This window comes from Eubalaena glacialis, chromosome 3 (genome assembly GCF_028564815.1).
Source record: "Eubalaena glacialis isolate mEubGla1 chromosome 3, mEubGla1.1.hap2.+ XY, whole genome shotgun sequence".
Lineage (NCBI taxonomy): Eukaryota > Metazoa > Chordata > Mammalia > Artiodactyla > Balaenidae > Eubalaena > Eubalaena glacialis.
Genome location: NC_083718.1, coordinates 76,067,729 through 76,083,864, shown reverse-complemented (window position 1 = coordinate 76,083,864; position 16,136 = coordinate 76,067,729). Strand labels below are relative to the sequence as shown.

Here is a 16,136-nt window from a genome sequence, read left to right as displayed (position 1 = left end):
TCCTCTCCTTTCCAGCCTCCAGGTAGCTGCCAGAGAAGATTTCTTTAGAAAAGACCTGTTTAAAATCCCTCAATGGCCTGCAGGGTAGACTACAACCTTAGCTTGGAAGGCAGTGCCTTTCATAATCTGGCCCCTGAACCCTCTCCTCTGCTTCACTGACTCTTCAGACTTGAACAGAACCAAACTGCTTTCTTGACCCCCTTCTCTGGCTTTTGAATCTTTGCCCATGGGCCTTCAGCGTTTCTCCTTTTTGCCTGGCAAACTCCTAGTCATCCATCAACACAACACCAAAAATTAAGCCTCTTTTCTGCAGCCCTTTCTTCATTCTCTCTTTATTTACATTTTTGTTTTTTTTTTCTCACTAAGAATGAAAGTTCCTCCAGGGAATGACCCTGGGTCGTTCATCTTGGTATCTTCAGCACCTAAACTCAAGCTTGGCACATTGTAAATACTAAATAAATGTGAACTGAATGTTCAGCATTTCCAGATGCCCTTGTCTGATGTCTGAATCTCATCTAATATTCCTATACCAAGCTTGAATTGTCTTGGCATAAAGCTCATAATTGACACAATTAGGCTGGCCAGATACCTCTGCCCAGGCCCCACCTCCTTCCTAGCTCTTTCCTGCCCCATGCTCTAAAACTACCTCTAATTCTCATTCATCCTCCTATCCAATACCACCTATGAAATTTTCCCTTTGCCCCGTTGTCCCAACAAGATTTGGTGAATTAGCAAGCTGACATTCGTATGAATTGTGGTGAGATGTTTGCTGAGACGAGAGGGGTTCCTCATCAACCCAAACTGATCCCTATGTAACCGAAAGTGGGGTCAGGCTGCTCGCCACTCAAAAGCTAGTAAAGAGGCAAGGTTGGTGGAAAGGAAAGTTTGCTTTATTTTGGATGCCGGCAACCTGGGGGGAGGGGTGGACCCTGTCCAAAGGCCGACTCCCCTCACTGACAATCAGTGGGCAAGAGATTTTATAGGCTGAGGGAGGGGGGCTACATGCAGAAACAGCACAGTCAGCTCCGACAGTCATCTTGAAATTGGTCATGGGTGGTCTAAGCAGCGTCATCTTGATTGTTTTAAGTACAGTTCGTCTTCAGTTTGAGGGTCGGTTTGTTCCCATTTCCTTGAGGCCAATTCTTGGAATTGTGGCAGCTTTTGTCATGGCTACAATCTGGACATCATGTAGTTAACTCTTTCCACCCAGTCGGGGTTTCAGTATCTATAAGACAGCTCACAGGAAATGGCTCAGAATATTATCTATAGCCTTTGAGAAGGAACTAAAGGTCCTTGACTATGCTTAATGACTAAACTATTATAATTTGGTCTCCTTTGACTGTTTTCCTTTGTTTCTGCATTTTCTCACTTCTCTGATTAAACTTATTCTTTGGCTAAAGTTTTTCCACAGACAAAAGGCAGGCAGAGGACATGGGGGACAAGGACCATAGGGTCCTGCTCCGTTTCACTGATAGAATTTTGGACAATGGGAGGAAAAAAGGATTTTTTCATTCTTGTTTTATTACCATGGTTTTTCCATCTTCTGTCTGACAGTAGAAGCAGGATCTTGTAAAATGCCTTGCTGAAATCAAGAAATGGTTCTATTCAAAACTTCTGAAACACAAAGAGAGATAGCTAAAGCTTTCTTCTATAAGCAGTGATTGCCTTCTCCACCTCTACTCCATTGTTACTGACATGCTGAGGGATTTCAAAATTTCATAATTTAACTCAGTAGAGTTTAGTACATTTAATATTGGTTATCCAACATTTGTTTAAAGGATGATGTGATCAAAGCTATATCTGAATTAGATACTAAAACGGAAAAGCTGGTTTTATAGTCCCTGCCACTGCTCTCTAATTCTCCCTATTGTGCCCAGTAAAAGCATTCTCACCTCCTACCCATTCCTTCCTGTGCAGTTGTGGTTGACTTCTTCTCATGCTTCCTCTGTTTGGATGCGGAGGTATCTCTGTTCACTGAGCTTAATCTGGGACAGCAATGTTGCTCTCCTTCCAATGGCTTTATTCTGTGCTTTCTTTTCTAAATCCTTCAACCCCTACACCCCTTCCTGGACCATTTCCTACTCATGACATTAAGAGGGTTGATCATCGTATACTTGCAGACCATCCCAGTTCTGACATGGGCTCCCCTGAAAAACTCTATTCTACATCACCTCTGTGATTTTCTTTTACCTCTACCATGGCTCATATTCTAGGAAGACAACCCAGGTGGTGGTCTTCTCTGGTCTTTCCTGGACTACCCTGCTGTTTCTTAGCCACCCCCTTCATTGGTTCTGCTGTCTCCGCTAGACCCCCCAGACGTACCCGCAGTCTGTCTAGAAGGAGTTTTAGGGTGCCTTGAAGGCAGCCAGCCCTGCAGCAACAGATGCAGACCACTATCCAGCTGGTTCTCAACCATGAATTCTCTTATTTACATATCCATTTATTTAAGGACAATATTCATACATCAAGGGTAATCATCAAGAGTCTGTATTGTTGCTTTGCTGGGACGGAATGGTTAGAATAGAGAAAGCATCCATGTCGCTCTGAGGCTTCTATTCCTGGTAATGCAGCTGCTTACTGGGACTTCAGTGTTGGCACCTGAAGGTCACAGTCCCTTCCTTTCCATAGGAGACCAAGAGAAAACAGAGTTGGGTGAAGGACCCTCAGTCTAGAGTCTGAGGTGTAATTTTCCTGCTGCTCCCAGAGATGCCTGTTGGGCATGGTGGGGCTGTGAATTTAGAAAGAGGTTCAGAGATGCTTCTTTTATCACCCCCATGGGATGGGGATGCTGCTTTTAGTACCCTCATTTGCCCTGATGGCCCTGAGTCCATGTGACTTTGCTATTCCTCCAGTCCTCCTTTGAGTTTCGAAGGTCTCTCTTCACAGAAAAATGCAGCCCCGTGTCCACTGCAAACAGGAGTCCCATCACCAGGAAGAAAGTGATTTGGTGCCAAGGTGGAAAGAATGACGAGCTGGATGGTGGACTTTCTTGACCTAATAGGAGAAGCAGAGGGATGAGAATAAAATGACATTTGTTAAGGCAGAAATTTGGAATAAACAGTGAGGTCATCGGTGGAAAGTCTTTCTGACACCTGCTAAGAGACAGAGTCTAAGGAATATGGGGGAGTCTGGCGGAAAGCCATAGCTTCCTCCCACTGAGTCTGGGTCTTAATGCTACCTGAGCAAAAGTGTTTTCATGTTTGATGGAGGTATGTGACATAGTGTTGAGCAAGGTAGGTTGTAGCTGGGATTTGTGTGAAATTATGAAAGAAGTCAAAGTTTAAGTTGGTGTGAGAACAGTATTTCTTGATTCAGTAACTTTCTCTTGTGTCTCAAAATAGTACTCATTGTTTTTACCCCACTAAAGGAAATCTAAAAAAAAAAAAAGTGAACCATTGAAATCTGCTACTTACCGTCAGAAAATTGATAATATTTCTTTATCACGGCTCAGTAACTAATAACCCAAAATGGAAAGAGGTAGAATTTGCTTGTTCTCAACCTCTTAGCCCTTAATATTGTTATTTTAAAGTCATTCCTCACTGTAGTCTATAAACTGGTAACATTAGAGTGGATTTTTAGTCTCAATTTTTTTAACTCTTAATTTTGATTTAATTTCAAACCTAAAAAAAGGTTACCAGTAAAGTATAAATAACTCTCATATATTCTTTACCTAGATTTACTAATTGTTTGCATTTTGCCCCCATTTTCTTTATTATTTGCTTTCTCATTCTCTATTTGAGAGTATTTATTTTCAATTTAAATTGTGATGAAGTTATTTTTTATACAAATTATGGCATTGTTTTGTTAAAATCTCAGAAGATGTGTGGCTATCTTGCTGTCTTACTACATGTAAATTGCTTACAACAAACTTCTTAGTCTGATTACAGGTGGAAGTTTTGTGAAATTAGGAAGTCCAGGAGCACCATGGCAGGGTATCTCTGACCCTGGAGGATGGTACTACAGAAACTGGAGATGTTTTCTAAGTGACTTAGTGGAATTCAAAATTCTGTCATAGAACATTGGCGCCTGTCCAATCCTTTCATTTTATCTAGTGGTTCAGTATACAGGCTTTGAATCTTTGGTGTGCCCTTGGAGACACATTAATTACCCCCCTCCCTTTTTTCCACCTCAGTTACTTCATCTGTAGAGTCAATATTACCGATCTCTTAATGTTGTTGTGAGGGGTTACTATGATCATCAGACTAGTTGCATGTAAAGAAGCACTCAGCACAGTGTCCAGCAGGTTGAAAGATGCCCAATAAATGTCAGCATGTCTTTGTTACAGAAGTGGAAACTGAGGTTCAGAGAGTCTAACTGGCCACAGTTACATGGTTAATTAGCAGCAGAGCCAGAACACAGGTTATGGGTCTTTCTGTGAGAAAGTGAGGCGCTACTGCCAGCTTCGCTTTTGGCTATGACTTGAGGCTTGGAGGGGAAAGGAGAACAGGTAAAGATGGGCCAGCATGATAGAGACAGATAACATTATGGATATAGTTTGAACGAGGTAAGTAAGGACAGGCATATTTATGGGGGAGGAAATGTGACTTCTGCACCTGCTGTCACATTGCAGAGTGAATGACCCTTGTAAAGAAGTCTGTGGAATGGTCAGCAATCTCCTCCCAACTCATCTTCCCAGTGTGAATGCAGAGTCCCCACACATGGTGCTCTGGGCCCTTTAGATGTGCTCTGCACATCTCTTACCTTGAACAGTGATGTTCATAGCCTCTGAAGACTCGTTTTTTCTCCCGATAATCCCCCTGCAGAAGTAGGAGCCACTGTGTTCAAGTTTTGCTTCTGGAATGTAGAAGTCAGAATTCTGATAAGAAAACTTCTTGCCTTTGCCATTCTGGAAAAATTGGACCTTTTCTACAGTAGTGTTCTTCCAACTGTGACACTTCAGCTGAATAGGCTCTCCCTCCTGGACCACCCACCGAGGGGCCTGGAGCAACAGCCAGCCTGAAAGACACAAAGAGAACACAGGCCCAGGAGGCCTCAGCATTCAGTGCAAAGCTCTTGTGAAGGGGATGCTCACCACCCAGATCCTGGGGGATGATGGAAAGCCAGACTGGGAGCCATCCTTACGTAGCTTTCTTTGGGAAAAAGCCAACTGGGCCCTGCAAGAGAACTCAAGTCACGCCAAGAACTTTTGTCTAATGGTGGAGAGGGAGAGACACACACATGGTCAAAACATAAGGTTAGAGCATAGGGTCTAAGTGATGAGGCAGGTGAGAAGCAATTTGCAGTATCCTTAATGGCTACACTTGGATTTGCTATGGCAGGTAATAAGGAGCCATTGTAAGTTCTAGATCAAAGAGTAAAAATTGTATTAGAAAATGATGATTTGCCCAATTAAAGGAAAGGTAGACTTCAGAAGGAATGGACAGTTGTAGGACTATTGGAAGACTGTTGCAGCCAGTCAGGAAGAAGGTTACTGAGTGGCCACAGGAGTGGCTGCAGAAATCATGAAGGAGAACTCAATATAAAAGTCAGGGAGGGGGGGACTTCCTGGGTGGCGCAGTGGGTAAGAATCCGCCTGCCAATGCAGGGGACACGGGTTTGATCCCTGGTCCGGAAAGACCCCACATGCCGCGGAGCAACTAACCCCGTGTGCCACAACTACTGAGCCTGCGCTCTAGAGCCCGCAAGCCACAACTACTGAAACCCGGGTGCCACAACTACTGAAGCCCGCGTGCCTAAAGTCCGTGCTCCGCAACAAGAGAAGCCACTGCAATGAGAAGTCCGTGCACTGCAACAAAGAGTAGCCTCTGCTTGCCACAACTAGAGAAAGCCTGCGTGCAGCCAAAAAAGAAAAAAATTAAATTAAATCTTAAAAAAAAAAAAAAAGTCAGGGAGGGGAAAAAAAAGCATGCGTGGTAGTGCTGATGGTAATTGGTGGTTTCTGAAGGGCCACAGCGTCTCAGCAAGGCCATCTTCATTACTGAGCACAGCCTCTGAGAGAGAGAAGGTTATGTCACCAAGACACTTTTTTCACAACTGCCTTGCCAAGTAACCAGGCTCAACACACACACAGAGAACTTGAAATTGTGGTCAGGAAGTTGGCCTGAATAATTAAAAATGATATTGCAGAGAAATTTTAAAATGACATGAGAAAACATTCATCAGACAATGTTAAGTTAAAAAGACAGAATACAAAAAGTATGTATGCTCAGAAAAAAAGAAAAAACATGGACTTAAATATTAACAGGGGTTACCTATGTAATCATATATGTATATATATGGTCTGGTTTCTTTGGGGGGAACATTCTTGTTCCATTCTGGCTGTCATGGACTCAGTGAATGTCCATATGTACATTCGTTAAACTAATATTTTATTGAGCACTTACTATGTTGTGCAGACTGGGGATACCCAGATGACTAAGACACATCAAAGAATCTGTGATCTAGACATAGAAATAATTACAATACAGTGTGATAAGTGCTACAACAGGCTAAGAACAAAGGACTGAAGGACCAAAGAGAATGGAGCAAAGAAATTCTGCCCGAAGAAAGTAAGGAAAGCTTCTCAGAGAAGGAGATAAGTGAAATGGGTCCTAAAGAATGATCAGGAGTTTGCCTGGTGAAGTTAATGCTCTTGGTCACAGTTTAAAACAGTTCTCACTGATTAGACTTCTAAAGTCAGTTTCTAGAGCCAAGTTTAAGACAAACTAATAACTCCCAGATATGATTTGTCTATTGCTTCCTGTTGGTGATTCCCCATTTTATTTGGTCATAGGTGGCCATCTATCTCTCACCTAGCTAGATAATAGACATTCCTCTTTGTAGCTCTGTAGACTGAGAACCATGTCAGCTAAGTGACACAGTCAGGCAAAGAAGCCAAGAAAATCAGCTTCAGATTCCATGGAATTCTGTTGCAGGTCCACCTTCACTAGGCCCTCCTTCCCCTCCAGACTTGTTCCACTCACATACATTATACAGATGGGGCAGCCATGAAAATAGAGTCAGGCTTACAAGGTGACGCTGCAGGTACCGGGCTATGTGGTGTGATTTCAGGGACACCAGGAGAGATCTCTGCCTCCAAAATACTTTTTCTACTTGCATCTAATGAGTGGATTCTGTTAATACACAAAGATTTTGATTCCATGATGAATATGCAGGCTGAATGTGTATATATGTCTCTATTAGGAGAGATATCGCATGGCCAAATTTATGCTGAAGTGTATATTTTGAGTGTGGCATTGATGGGAAGAGAGAGATAGATATTATGGTAAATTAGGGATGGCTTGCGGGGTAGCTTAGGGCATTGTGTGTCTGAGAGTGAGGAGATTGAGGTCCTAAAATGGATTCATTAATTTATTCAATAATTATTATTGAGCATCAGTGTCATGCCCTCACCTTCAGATGACACCATTCATGCTGTATGTATTCTATGTGAATGTTGATTCCTGGAATTGTGCAGTGCAGCAGCCCTGTAGTATATGCCAGGCTCTGACTTTTTACCTAAGGCCTACTTATAGCTAGGACTACAATTCTGATATAATTCAGTAGGACTACAGATCATCTCATCTTAGTTTTAAGCCCCAGGAACATCATCTTCTGGTGCTTCCCAAGTCTTTTAGGGCCTCTTGTTTTACCATTTATTGGTGATTTCCCTTTTCCCCTTCACCTACTCACCAATGTAGACTTTTAGCTTCACCGGGTCGCTGAGTGTGGAGAGGCCTGTCTGACACTTGTACTCTCCACTATCCTCAACTTTGGCCTGTGTGATGAAGTAGCTGGAGGTCTGGTTTGAGATGAGCGTCCCATTGTGCCACCACTGTGTGGAACTGTCTCCAAGAGGGTAGTCCCCCTGGCACTTTAGAGTCACATGGTCATCCTTGAGCACCCGGTCCCATTGAGGGTCTAGGAGCACCACAGCCTTTGGGAGATCTGCCGAGGAGTCAAGAGAATGTAGATAAGGGCAGGGAAACGAGCCAGCCCTACACTGGCATTCCCAGGGAGGCTCAAAGCCCATTGCAAACCGAGAGTTGGCAACTCAGCCTTAGCATAGCACTCATTCTAAGCATATTGGCTTGGAGAGGCTTGGCCTCCTTCTTGGTCTCTCTTTATCTTGAGCAAAATGGGCCAGAGAAGCATAGGGCCAAGCCCTACTGTGTTGGGGGAATTACCCCTGCCAACACCACATCAGTAATTTCCTATGCAAAGAACATTTCCTAATACCCTGTGGTTATTGCACATTTACATTCCTCACTTGATCCATCCAAGACCACGAAGCAAACTCACCAGTTTGCGTGCCAGCTGAAACTGTAAGAAAAAAGAGTGAAACGAATATTGAGTAGCAGCAGAGATCAGGGTGACTGGAGTGTGGGGTGAGTTTAAACTCCCCCGCCCACCTCTGCCCTGGGAGACCTGTGTCCCCAAGAATCAAGGTAAATATAGTGGATAGCTCTCCCATTGCCTGTCCTCTGGTCTCCAACGTCTGTGCCTCCTACTCCCTTGTCCACCCAAACCCCTGTTTTCAACACCATTCCCTTACTCTGTGGTCCCCGTTCGAACTCCCAGATTAAGGGTACAGATCGAATGTCCCTGAATCAAGCCATAAAAACAAGCTCACCCCAAATCCCCTGGAAAGGGAGGAAATTAAAAGACTTAGAGAGGAACACTGGAATGTGAGAATGGAAGAGACAGACCTTCAGGACCATCTCGTCCATACTCTTCAGTTTATAGGTAGACAAACTGAGACCCAGAGGGGTGAAGTAATGGAGACCTCACGTCCCCCTTCATCTCCTGATCATGCACAAATCAGGGCCAGCAATTCTCCACATCTCTGACGCTTGAAGCTTTGTCCTAGAAGCTAAATCTACATCCATAGACACGGTAAGGGGTCCTATCCCTTGGTAGGGGTCTCATCCCTTGCCTGAAAAGGGATGTCTGCTGAACCCAGGGCATCTTGAGCTCAACTCCCAGGCAGGGTGATTCTGACTTACCTAGAAGCAGCAGAGCCGTTGGTGGTAGCAGCTGCCACATGCTGTGCATTAGAGTAGACAAGTCACCACAGATATCAGAGCCCTAAGGGGACCTGGTTGACTTGAAGAGAGGAAGTAAACAGCCTTTCTCCCCACCCCTCCAGCCTATTACTCATCAGTTTCCTTTTTTGGAAACGTCATTTGATTCCTGAATCTGAACTCTGACAAATGAAACCCCACCTCTCTGGTTTGGATCCACCCGCTGACACGAACAGGACAACAGGACCCTGGGAATGAGACTCAATAAGGAGGACATTCCCTGAGGGGTTCTCTTGTTCTACCTCAAAACTTCTCACTCTCCTGCTTGGCCCAGACCCATCTCCACCCAGCCAGGGCCTGCCTACAGAAAGTAGTCATTTAAATCATCAGATCATTAGAAGTGTCCCTCACCCCAATATTATCTCCACCAACATTTTCTTTCAAAATTGGAAATGCATATGCCTCTGGGATCTCTTACTAACTCCTTAGTGTGAATTCCATCATGAGATTTGCATCCTCTATTAAAAGAAACACAGGCAGTGGGAGAGAAATGGGCTCTGGGAGGAGGAGTTACCACTGAAAGTTTGGAAGGAACACAGAAAAGGTGGAAACGGGGTTGGGGGGGAAGGGGGCAGGGTGAAGCGAGGACCAGAGCATTTTACCTTCACCCCAGTGTTATTAGGGCTGTGCTGGGCCACAGTAGTTCAGGTTAGCTTGGGCCCCTCAGGGACCCACTGGGCCTCGGCTGGTCTGTGAGCCTAGCAGCCTGTGTTCCAGGGCTTCTTACCAGAATAAGTGTGAGCGCAGTGGTTAGGAAGTGGTAAGGTTGCTAACCTCTTCTCCTTTTTTCTCAACATCCCTCCTGCCAACACATACACACCCATACCCTCCCCCACCCTCACCCCTACTTTGTTTGCTCTCACTTCAGTCCAGGTCTCAGACAGAAAATCAAATGGCTCTGCTTGGCCATATCATGCCCCCAGCAGATTCCTGGACATCTGGGGCAGCTCTCACTTGGAAAAGCCTTGGAAAAGCCCAGGAGGTGAGCAGCAGACAGAAGTGAGCCAGCGATGTTTGGCAGGGGTAGAGTGGAGGCAGGGGCTGGCACAAGTGCCTGCTGACCACTGCTTTGGACTCATGCCCCTTTCTACTCCAGAGTCATATCAAAACTGCTTCACAGGTTTTGATTTCTGTTTTGTTTTGCTCCTGAGTAGAGTTAATTGATCCTCCACCATTCCCATCCTCCCCGCCCCCAACATGTTCCTGCAGCAACCCTCCCCCACAGGCCCTTGGATTAGATGTCTGACTAAGATGGACATTCTAGTGCTCCCTCTTTTTTTTTTTTTTAAATGAAAGCTTCTTTCTTTCTTTCTTTCTTTATTCATTTTTTGGCTGTGTTGGGTCTTCGTTTCTGTGCGAGGGCTTCCTCTAGCTGCAGCGAGCGGGGGCCACTCCTCTTCGCGGTGCGTGGGCTTCTCACTGTCGCGGCCTCTCTTGTTGCGGAGCACAGGCTCCAGACGCGCAGGCTCAGTAGTTGTGGCTCACGGGCCTAGTTGCTCCGTGGCATGTGGGATCCTCCCAGACCAGGGCTCGAACCCGTGTCCCCTGCATTGGCAGGCAGATTCTCAACCACTGCGCCACCAGGGAAGCCCTAGTGCTCCCTCTTAAGGGATTTGTTTACATCTTGCAAAATCCAGACTAGTATCTGAAAGCTTCAGGCTCCATGATATGGTACTTCAGATGCTTATCTGGGAAACCTAAAACAGAAAGAGTGCCTTTGGGGCTTTCTGTGGTTTCTGAGGTGAAAGGTGACTACCCCTCAGCACTCTCTGTTGTTCATTGTTACTGAAGTGGCTTTCTGCAACATGATGTGGTGCAAGGCATTCGCTTTAGTTTTCCTTCTTTGAGGTTTTATTTTCTTGTTGACTCGTTTTCTGTCTGTGGCCTTCAAATGGAGGGAGGAATTGTCAGCTGCCGAAAGGATGGGCTAGACAGGAAGGAGAGGAGGGAGAGCACAGGAGGACAGCAGAAGAATGGGAAACGTTCTGCAGGTTTTCCTGAACAATCCTCCAATTGAGTGTGTCCGGGTGGTATGGCTTAATTTTACAGTGATAGGTAAAATGCAAATTTTTAAAAGAAGGACAGATGGTCCTGGCATATTTTATTGCTGGAATATTTTATTGCTGGAGTGTTTGTCTTCACGCTTGCTTTTTCTTTTCTCCCTCATCCTTTTCTTTACTCCCTCCCTTCTTCTCTTCCCTAATGTTGAAATGACAGCCACAGCACAAGTTTCTGAGATTACAGAGTTCATCAGGTATCACCCCCTGGGATTTATAGTTTCTTAAGGGGAGACTACCAGATGAGCATCTGATGTGCTTTAGAGACTATGAGAGTATTTCTGAAATTCTGTGTATGCACAAAGAAGCCAGTGGCTAATTCTGTCTGGGGGAGGAGTCCACGTGGAAGAGAAAACACTTTAATTGGATCACAGAAGATAATTATGTGTTCAGCGGGAAGGCTTTTGAGGGAGATAGTCACTTCAGGCAGAAGGAGAAGCATCAGCAGACACTTGGAGTGAAATAGGCTGGCGTGTTTACAGAGCTGGGTATAGCGCCACAGGATTCGTGAGTACTACAAAGGAGAAGCACAGGCTCTTAAAGGGTTAAGAGGGCTGTGTTTCAGGTGAGTGTGGGATGGAATTCCAACTCCACCGCTTATTTAACCTGTCGAGGTCTCAGTTTCCATATCTCTAAACTTGGGCTAACAAAAATGGTACTAACCCCAAGGAGTTGTTGTGAGGTTTAAATGAAATAATGCATATTAAGTTGTTGGTTCCACATCTGGAACCATACCGGCTGATGACTATCAGAAGTGCAACACAGGAGGTTGAGGCCTTCTCTCGTTTTCTGACTTAAGTTGTGACACTCCCATCCCCTGTACTCCTTCAGGAGCTTGTGCTTCTCCTTTGTAGTACTCATCACATTTGTGGACTGTAAGTTCTTTGAGGGTAGGGCATCTGTTCCTCTTGTTCATCATTGTATCCCCAGCATATTGCACAGTGCCTGGAATAGACCAGTCATTCAATTAATATTTATTGGGTGATCATAAAGGACTTTGTATGTCACAGTGAACAACTTGTACATTCTGGAACTGCTATCACAGTAGTTTTTACAAAATGTAAAACTGATCATCAAGGTTTTAAGCTGGGGAATGACACAGTCCAAGAAACAGGTTGGAGGGGAGAAAGATTGAAGGTGGAGGGAAAATTTGGGAAGTTATTTTAACAGTTTAGCTGAAAGATAGGAGATTCTCCGATAAAAAAGTGAAAATGCAATGGAAGCGTCTAGGAGAGATGTTAAGAAAGTAGAACGGACGGGATTTGGCTGAGTGATTGGCAATGAGGAATGATGGAGAAGGAGGGGCTAGGTGATGCTCAACTTTCTGATTTGGGTGATCAGGAGGATGGTGACACATTTCCTGGACATAAGAAATAGAGGAAGAGGAGCAGACTTTGGGAGAGGGAGATAATGATCTCAGCTTCTGACACTGAGTTGGAGGTTGGTGGTGATTTTAGGTGGAGATGCCAAGTAGGCAGTTGAACATATGGCTCTGGAACTCCGAAGGTTTGGACAAAAGAAGATTTAGGAGGCACCAACATGGTTGATGTTTTAAACTTTTGATAAAAGCTTTAGGCCCTCTCCCAAGAAAAAATGCACACATACACATCATTTTCCCTATAATTTAAGACGCTCCTTGTGAAGCCCATCCAAAGATCCTAGGTTAAGATGAAGTATAAATATCATCTCTCTGATTATGAGTATTGAGTAAGAAAAAAGGGGAACAGTGAGGGAAAGGAAGGGGAAATGAAGGGAGTGGTGGGGAGGGGGAGAGGAGAGGACCAATGACAGAAACTTGACACTCAGCAACTTTGACAGGGTGTATGAAGGAAGAATAGCTGACAAAGGAGATTGGGTAGGAGGGGCTAAAGAAGTGAGGAGAACAGGACAGCCCAGGGAGGACGGATCTTCAAGGAGGGAGAAGTTAACAGTATAAAATTCTGTAGAAAAGTTCAAGAAAGAGTTCTTTCAATGTGGCACTCTGGGAACAATTCATAACCTTTGCCTGAGCAATGTCAGGGGCTGGGGTTGGGGGACAGGAGCTTGATAACTTTTGGTTGAAGATTGAGTAGAAATGAAATAGTGTTTTAATGAGTTACTACTCCTTTTAAGAATCTCTGTTATGCTTTCATAACAGAGAAAGCATAACAGAGGGGATCCACTCCCCTCCGCCTTCTTATCAGCACCTCAGTATCCCTGGGGGAAGCCCCCACTGTGAGTGGTCAATAGAAAGTGGTGATTGCTTTTTACTACAGAAGCCAAAGGAGTCAGATCTCCCCTTCCGTCACCTTGGGCTCGTGTTATGGGCTAAATTGTGTCTCCCCTAAATTTATATGTTGAAGTCCTAATCCCCAGTACCTCAGAATGTGGCCATATTTTGAGATAGGGACTTTAAAGTTAAAATGAGGTCATTATGGTGGACCCTAACCCAGTATGACTGGTACAGTTATAAGAAGAGGAGATTAGGACACAGACATGCACAGAAGGAAGACCATGTGAAGACACAAGAAGATGGCTATCGCGGGCTTCCCTGGTGGCACAGTGGTTAAGAATCCGCCTGCCAATGCAGCGGACATGGGTTCAAGCCCTGGTCGGGGAAGATCCCACATGCCGTGGAGCAACTAAGCCCATGCACCACAACTACTGAGCCTGCTCTAGACCCCCCGCGAGCCACAACTACTGAGCCCACGTGCCACAACTACTGAAGCCCGTGTGCTTAGAGCCCATGCTCTGCAACAAGAGAAGCCACCACAATAAGAAGCCCGTGTACTGCAACAAAGAGTAGCCCCTGCTCGCCGCAACTAGAGAAAGCCCACGTGCAGCAACGAAGACCCAATGCAGCCAAAAAAAAAAAAAGAAGATGGCTATCAGGACTTCCCTGGTGGTCCACTGGTTAAGAATCCATCTTGTAATGCAAGGGACGCCGGTTCAATCCCTGGTCAGGGAACTAAGATCCTACATGCTGCAGGGCAACTAAGCCAGCATGCCACAGCTAGAGCGCCTGAGTGCCGCAACTACAGAGCCCGTGTGCTCTGGAGCCCATGCGCTGCAACGAAAGATCCCGTGTGCCGCAACTAAGACCCGATGAAGCCAAAAAATAAATAAATAAATATTAAAAAAAAAAGATGGCTATCTATAAGCCAAGGAGAGAGGCCACAGGAAAATAAAACCCTGACAACACCTTGATCTCTGATTTCTAGCACCCAGAACTGTGGGAAAATACATTTCTGTGGTTTAAGCTCCCCAGTCTGTGGTACTTTGTTATGGCAGCCTGAGCTGACTAATACAGAAAGCCAAAGAGCAGGCATGTGATTTGGCTTGGCCAGTTTGTCTTTTCTGGGATGTTGAATTCTGAATAAGTGAGACTTATTCACTTATAAGGGAGATTCACTTAGAAGAGAGGGAGATGGTTGGGTCCCATTCACCATAACAGTGGGATAGGCTGATCTACCTCCAGCTTCCACCCCACGATAAATTCCTTTCTTTAAACTGAATATATCCAGAATCTGACACAATTGCTTATTATCAAGAGCCCTGAGTGATACAGTAAGAAAGGAGAATTAGAAGATGGTACTTACGAACTTCCCTGTTGGCACAGTGGCTAAGAATCCACCTGCCAATGCAGGGGACACAGGTTCGAGCCCTGGTCCAGGAAGATCTCACATTCCATGGAGCAATTAAGCCCGTGCGCCACAACTACTGAAGCCCGCGTGCCTACAGCCTGTGCTCGGCAACAAGAGAAGCCACTGCAATGAGAAGCCTGCACACCGCAACGAAGAGTAGGTAGGCCTTGCTCGCCGCAACTAGAGAAAGCCTGCGTGCAGCAACGAAAACCCAACACAGCCAAAAATAAATAAATTAAATAAAAAAAAAAGAAGATGGTAACTAGACGGGGTTAAGGAAAAAAAGGGAGATTTTGTTTTGTTTTAAGTAAAGATTTGAACTTGTTTACGGGTGTTTGGGAAGAAGTCAGCAGAGTGGGAGAAGTTGGATGCATGATAAGGAGGGAATACCTGATGAAGCAAGTGTAGATCCTAAAGACATGAGAATAGAACATGGGTGGAGAGTTGGCTCTGAACTGGGTATGGAACACCTCTCCCTCTGAGCTAAAAGCAGGAGGTGAGAAAGATGCATATGCAAATCTATTTTCAGATATTGAGTAAGAATGTTAAAGTAGTTTATATCTCATAGCCTTGATTTTCTTAGGTAAGGAGTCGGTCATTTGTTGAGAAAGAGGGGGTGAAGGTGATGATAGTAGGGGGCTTAAGGATACCAGAGAAGGTTTAGAATGACCATTATGGTGAATAGGAGAAGGAGCTGACAGTTTACATGTAAAAGGATTGCCAAGCAATGCCAAGGGCCCAGCAGAGGTTGAAGTTTATGGATTTGTAGCTAGGCCAATCCTCAGTGTTGGTAACTTTTCTTCAGTAGTATTCAGGCCAACGGCTCTCTGACTAGCTTGCCGAGAGCAGTCCTGAGCAGGAATGCCGGTAGATTATGCCACCTGTAGAACCTCCAAAGCAGTGCAATTGGATTGCGGAAATACTAGAATGAAGGCAGGTAGAAGTTCAGTGAAGTCATCCAAGACACAGAGTCAGGAGAGGGAGTGTGCGAGGCAGGCTGGCCTGGTCGTCTTTGGTATGGCCCAGGACGAGAATTCCAGCTATCGATTGCTGTGTAACAAACCATCCCAAAATTTAAAATAATAATCATTATGGTGTAAAATAACTGTTTTATTGTTCTCATGGAGTCTATGGGTCAGGAATTCAGACAGGGCATGGTAGGGATGGCTTAAATCTGCTCCACAATATCTGGGGCTTCCCCTGGGAAGAATCAAACAGCTAGGGGCTAGTATCATCTGTAGGCTTTTTCATTAAAAAATGGGGGAAAACTGAGAAAGACAAAGGCGCTCGGAAAGTAAAAAATACTAAGAAAGACACCCAGGTTCACAGACACTGAATCTCAAACATAGATGGAAAATGCACACAGAATAAGACACACACACAGAGGTCTGGAAACAGATATGAATGTAGAAACACATAGAGGCAGTCAAGAT

General features: G+C 44.9%; 1 protein-coding gene across 1 annotated transcript; it reads right to left on the bottom strand.

Moving 5' to 3' along the window:
* Positions 1–879: 879 nt before the first annotated feature.
* Positions 880–9,019, bottom strand: LOC133088034 (low affinity immunoglobulin gamma Fc region receptor III-A-like). The gene is made up of 5 exons (XM_061185809.1): positions 8,946–9,019; positions 8,242–8,262; positions 7,633–7,887; positions 4,702–4,956; positions 880–2,994 (listed from the first exon to the last, which is right to left on the bottom strand). Exons 1-5 carry the CDS (start codon positions 8,992–8,994, stop codon positions 2,804–2,806), a joined length of 771 nt encoding a protein of 256 aa, XP_061041792.1. The 5' UTR covers positions 8,995–9,019; the 3' UTR covers positions 880–2,803.
* Between the last annotated feature and the right edge of the window lie 7,117 nt (positions 9,020–16,136).

Coding starts and splice junctions, on each gene's coding strand:
- LOC133088034 (XM_061185809.1), bottom strand. CDS start 8,994: ATGCACAGCATGTGGCAGCTGCTACCACCAACGGCTCTGCTGCTTCTA. Junction 8,263..8,945: donor AACGGCTCTGCTGCTTCTAG/GTAAGTCAGAAT, acceptor TTTTTCTTACAG/TTTCAGCTGGCACGCAAACT. Junction 7,888..8,241: donor TTCAGCTGGCACGCAAACTG/GTGAGTTTGCTT, acceptor ACTCCTCGGCAG/ATCTCCCAAAGGCTGTGGTG.